Here is a 5,293-nt window from a genome sequence, read left to right as displayed (position 1 = left end):
GTGAATTTGGACCTCATGAAATAAGTCAAAAAATCAAGAAAAGATAAGTAAAGATAAATACAAGATATAGTGGAATTAATTCAAATAAGCCAAAGTGCTAGCTAATCAGTTATCTTACCATATCTAATTCTAACTTCTTAGGATTAAGAAAGATCCATCTCATCTTTGTCATAAGAGGAAAAAGAAAACTCTATCTTATTCTCCCATAAATACATCAATATAACTTCGTATAAGGGAAAAAAAACAAAAAACTTGATTTGGAATCTAGATTTTAATCTAAGAACTTCTAACTTTTTCTCTCTTATTGACTTAGACATCAAAGTTTCTTTTCTTTGTTTTACATGTCCTTTCTTCCCCAAATTACAAATTCAATTGATAGTGTTATATGAGGGTCAGATGCGTTCCCCTTATCCCAAAATTTGCATCAGTATGACCTATTGATGAAACTATAGATCTGCAAATCCCCAGCGGACTCGTTTCAATCATAGATATTGTTTTGTGGGTATGAATATTAAGTATCTAAGATAGTAAATGTAAAGGAGTATTTAACGTAGTCATAAATATTATTGAATATATTATAATATTAATTAATTATTTAATGACTTAAAGAAAAGAATATTTTTATATTAAGCGATAGATGAAATTTAGCTAAGTAAACTTGGAGAATTAAAAAAAAGAATGGAAGGAAAGAGTGGGCATTATGAGTTTGACGAATCATAGAATTTCATATTGGTAGCGTATAGAGGGAGGGTGGAGGATGAGTCAAATTGGGCGAAGGAACGAAGGTTTGAGAGAGACAGAAATGGCGAATCGAACGATCAACTGCAAGACAGAAGTAGGCAAACCCTTTGTAGCTCTGATTTGCGGTTCATTGATTTATTACCATTGCGCCTATCGAAATTCCAGTCTCCTCTCCCTTGTTGCTGATGTTTTCATCGTTCTCCTTTGCTCTCTCGCCATTCTCGGCCTTCTCTTCCGCCATATGAATGTCTCGTAAGTTTTTCCTTCTTTTTCCGCCAAACTAAAGTGTTTTCTTTGAATCGTTTGTTGGATAAACAGATTATCCCGTTCCTTTTGATGCCTATGTGCTTCTAGGGTATTTACTTGATTTGAGAACTTCTTTTCTTGGAGATTGTCTTAAATGGTTGGGATTTTGATAACAGTTCAATGCCAACAATCGTATTAGTCTCGTAATGGTCTTGAATTAATATATTTTGAATGCTAATTCAAATTATCTGTAGGGTACCAGTGGACCCTCTTGAGTGGCAAATATCGCAGGATACTGCTAATTCTATGGTTGCTTGGTTAGCCAATACTATAGGTGCGGCTGAGTCTGTTCTGAGGGTGGCAGCAACAGGGCATGATAAGAGGCTTTTTGTGAAGGTATTGTTCTTCGATTATCATTAATTTGTACATTAGTGGCCTCCTACACAGTTTTGATTGGTATTAGCTAAGCTTCTTTCAGTGAGTTTTTGGGTTATTGTATGAACTCACTCGAATAGGATTTTTTCTTTTTTTACTTTTTTTTTCCTCTTTGAAACATAAATTCCTTCGTTTCAATGAATGTATGAAAGTACAAAAAGAGAGGTTTCCCGTGTATCATACCGAAGGAAATTACAAAAAGCACTTTCACTGGACTTTAAGAGTAGTAAAGACTATAGGTATCCAACAAGTAAGGCGAGAATATACAGTATACACCAAGTAACAGCAAGATTGGAAAGATGTTAAAAGAGCAATCAAAGTCCTTTTCCTTTTCCTCCAAAGTAAAATTTTTTCTTTCAGTCCACCTAATAGACCATAGAAAGGCCCTAATGAAATTCAGCCATATAACTTCCCTTTCTTTCTTGAATAGATGGCCAACTAGCACAGATTCCAGTAATGATAAAGAGTCCCTTGGTAGAGCCATGGACCAATTGAAAACAAAAAATGGTCTTCGAAAAGCCCATTAGCCAAACTTTAAAGTTTTTTTTATCTATTTTACCCACTCCTTGAAATGGAAAGATTATTGTATGTATAGATTGTTCAAAGGTAAAATTTTCCTTTGAAATTACAACCACAGCCCCTGATTAAGCCTGCCTATCTCATCAAAACCCGCCTAAGGCTTTAAAAAATTGCAATTCATTTATCATGTCAATCGTGTAAACTTTATTATAAATTCTATTTCTTTCCTTAGCCACCTTTATTATATATTGAGGACAGGCTCCATATAAGGCATATTATGAAAAGATTGTAAACCCTCTTCAAATAAACTTGCTGCTTCCTTTTCATGAACTTTTCCATTCTTTTCTCCAAAATTTAATTTGAAAATCTCGTAGCATTTCCAGACAATGACATCTCATTTTTCTCCCCAAAAGGACAACAATCCTTCGTTTTCTTTCATTGCCAGAAAAAGTAGAAAATTTAACATATTTACGTAACGATTTGCGCATTCCTCCGAACTCATTAGTCTACGGAGACATTTCTAATCAATGCACATGATTCTAGCTTAATCATTTGCTGTTTTGATGGTATTTTTGCATATTAGACTAACAAATACTCATCAATGTTGGATGCATGAAAAAATAGTGTGCATGTTTCTGTTGCCATCCAAAATCTTTCTCAATTATAGCTTATGTTTAAACTGGTCAATTGGAGGGCTTTTTTGTCATCACTTTGGCCGGAGTTTGGGTTACAGTACGTCATCTTCTTAAATAAATATGTATATCTATCAGACAAATTGCACAACCGAGGTATTTTTTCATTTAGATCAAATAATAAACATTTTGTAATTGGTATCACTTTCATTGATAAACTATGAGGTTTTAGCAGCACATATTATAGGTTAAATGATACAAAATATATCTTTAGTCTATTTAATTATGTCCCTAACTTTGAAAATTTTCATTTTAACCTTTAAACTTCGAAGTTGTTCCAATAAATTTACTTGAAAATTCTCTCTGGGTGTCTGATGATTTATTTTTGTAATCATTTAGTTGGTTATATTTTGTTAGATTGTTAGATTGGAGTCCCTTCTTCTAGGGTGCTTGCTTTTGTGGGCTTCATTCTTTTTTGTATGTTCTTTTGTTCTTTCATTTTAAAATAATAATAGTAATAATAATAATAATGTACACAACAGCTACGGTGTAAAATTTGGAATGCATACCTGATATCATTTACAATAAATGTCATGACAACTGATATGTAAAACTTGCTTTTGTAAATGATGTTAAATGATGCCCACGGTATCTTGTTGTATTAAAATAAATGGTAACAACAATCTTAATAGTTTATATAGTTGAAATTGAGTTGTAAATTATGTTACACAATCTTTCCAATTTATACAATTAATCGCTGCATCATATCCTTCATTTTAACAATAAAAAGAGGAAACCGCTAGAAAACAATTGAACATGAGGGAGGATCCGAACAAATTCTGCTTTCATTTCCCCTATAGAGCACAAAAAGTTCAAGGGTTAAAATGAAAATTTTCAAAGTTTAAGGATATAATTTAAACTTACTTCAAAGTTCAGAAGTATGGTATATGTAACCATTTGCGAGAGCTAAGTTGCTCTACCTAATAAGGTCTTTCAGAGAATCATCTCTTATAAAGAATAGCTGCATAACTGTATATATCTTTCATCTTATGCTTGTAAGTTAAAGTCACACAAATCTTCCGTAGGTTGTTGTTTGCCTTTACGCTCTCTCGGTGCTTGGAAGATTGGTCTCAGGTGTTACAGTTGCCTACACTGGTATGTCTGGCCTTTCTACTTGTCTCTATTTCTTCTCTCTTACAAGAAAATAAATATGCATGACAATTTGATAGGACATTTTTGTATGCTCTTCATAGTTAATTCCTCTACAACTTGTCACGTGGTGGGGCATTGCAGTATAATTCGTTTTACCATCTGATTTGTCGCTTAGCAGTTACACGTACCCTATTTGCAATCTCGTTACACTGTTATAATTTCTAAAGACTATGCCATAGCTCATGTCTGTTATATTAGGGGATAACTAGATCCTTTTTGCATTATTTGTGGAACTAATCTGTCACTGATGCTAGTAGCTCTGGATTAACAGGTTTATGCATGTTGTGTATATACATGGTGTTGGAGAATTCTGAGTCAATTAGTGCTTCTATTTCTCCTTTCATAAGGAGAGGAAACGACCCTACTTCACATCAAGATGCCATCTGATCTTCACTGGCTGTAACACTGTTTTCTCACTGTAGATGGATTCATCTGTGAATATTACCGTTAACAAAATCAGGCAATTATTATGATTGTTTAGGTGGATTTATAAATTTATTTGATGGAAATATAATTTTAGGAGTCACTGTTGATTACTGGTTGACCATTGTGAGTATTTTTTTTTGTGAAGTTGAGTTGAGTGGTATGAAAAAGATTTTTTTTGCCAGGACAGTCACTTGGGGTAATGCAATGTTTGTATCAAGTTACAAGGGGATGGAAACATTTTCAGGAGCTAAGTTTGGTTTGTTTGCACAACCTTACTGGTATCTGTTCTATATGTTTGTATGGTTTTTTTAGAATCTTACAAATTTATTTTTATTTTTATTTATTATTATTTTAAAGTACAAGTAAGTATATAATAATAAATAAAAAATGATTTAAATATATATTTATTTAAGGTTGTTTTCAAAAATAGAAAAATGAGTCAAAATATTTACAAATAATAGTAAAATATCACAATCTATCCGTGATAGATTACGATAAAATAGTAGTCAATCGCTATCTATCATGATCTATTACAAATAGATTATGATATTTTGCTATTATTTGTAAATATTTTTTAGCAGTCTTGTCATTTAAATTAATTTTTCATATATTTATTTATTTGTTTATTTATCTAAAAAGATCAATAAATTGTTGCCTATATTTTAAGTAAAAACAGTATAGAAAATCTGACGGCATATTTGGGAGTGATTTTGAAATTCTTAAAATTACTTTTGTTAGGTTTAAAATCACTAAGAAAACATGTATGTAATCATGAAAAATCATTTTAATATTCAATTTTATGCTTTAAATGCACTGTTTACTAAAAAATCTATGAGAGATTTAAAAATTATAGAAGTGATTTTACAAAATCACTCTGAAACATATATTAAATCACACATTTCCACTCACTTTCGATACAAATTTGACTTCTATTCTCTTTTTGTGATATCAACACTTTTCTGTTGTATTAAGCAACACTAATTTTTCAATTCTGTAAAACAATATTTAATTTCAAAACTTTAATGGATCGTATCAATTTAAACCTTAAATTAACTATTATATCAAATTAAATTTTGAACTTG

The 5,293-nt window shown here is 31.5% G+C and overlaps 1 protein-coding gene across 1 annotated transcript; it reads left to right on the top strand.

Annotated features, from left to right (window-relative positions):
- The first annotated feature begins 655 nt into the window (after nt 1-655).
- Nucleotides 656-4,481, top strand: LOC120079042 (Reticulon family protein). Its single transcript, XM_039033226.2, has 4 exons — nt 656-993; nt 1,242-1,383; nt 3,659-3,728; nt 4,057-4,481. Exons 1-4 carry the CDS (start codon nt 758-760, stop codon nt 4,170-4,172), a joined length of 564 nt encoding a protein of 187 aa, XP_038889154.1. The 5' UTR covers nt 656-757; the 3' UTR covers nt 4,173-4,481.
- Nucleotides 4,482-5,293: the final 812 nt, after the last annotated feature.

This window comes from Benincasa hispida, chromosome 6, assembly GCF_027475165.1.
Source record: "Benincasa hispida cultivar pf3 chromosome 6, pf3_genome.v1.1, whole genome shotgun sequence".
Taxonomy (NCBI): Eukaryota; Viridiplantae; Streptophyta; class Magnoliopsida; order Cucurbitales; family Cucurbitaceae; genus Benincasa; species Benincasa hispida.
The sequence above is the reverse complement of the archived record's forward strand: the minus strand, read 5'-3'. Positions and strand labels throughout refer to the sequence as shown.

Bases quoted from the DNA above. Each gene is read 5' to 3' on its own strand.
- LOC120079042 (XM_039033226.2), top strand. From the start codon at position 758: ATGAGTCAAATTGGGCGAAGGAACGAAGGTTTGAGAGAGACAGAAATG. The intron at 994-1,241 runs GTAAGTTTTTCC...AATTATCTGTAG, and splicing joins TTCCGCCATATGAATGTCTC to GGTACCAGTGGACCCTCTTG. The intron at 3,729-4,056 runs GTATGTCTGGCC...CTGGATTAACAG, and splicing joins TGTTACAGTTGCCTACACTG to GTTTATGCATGTTGTGTATA.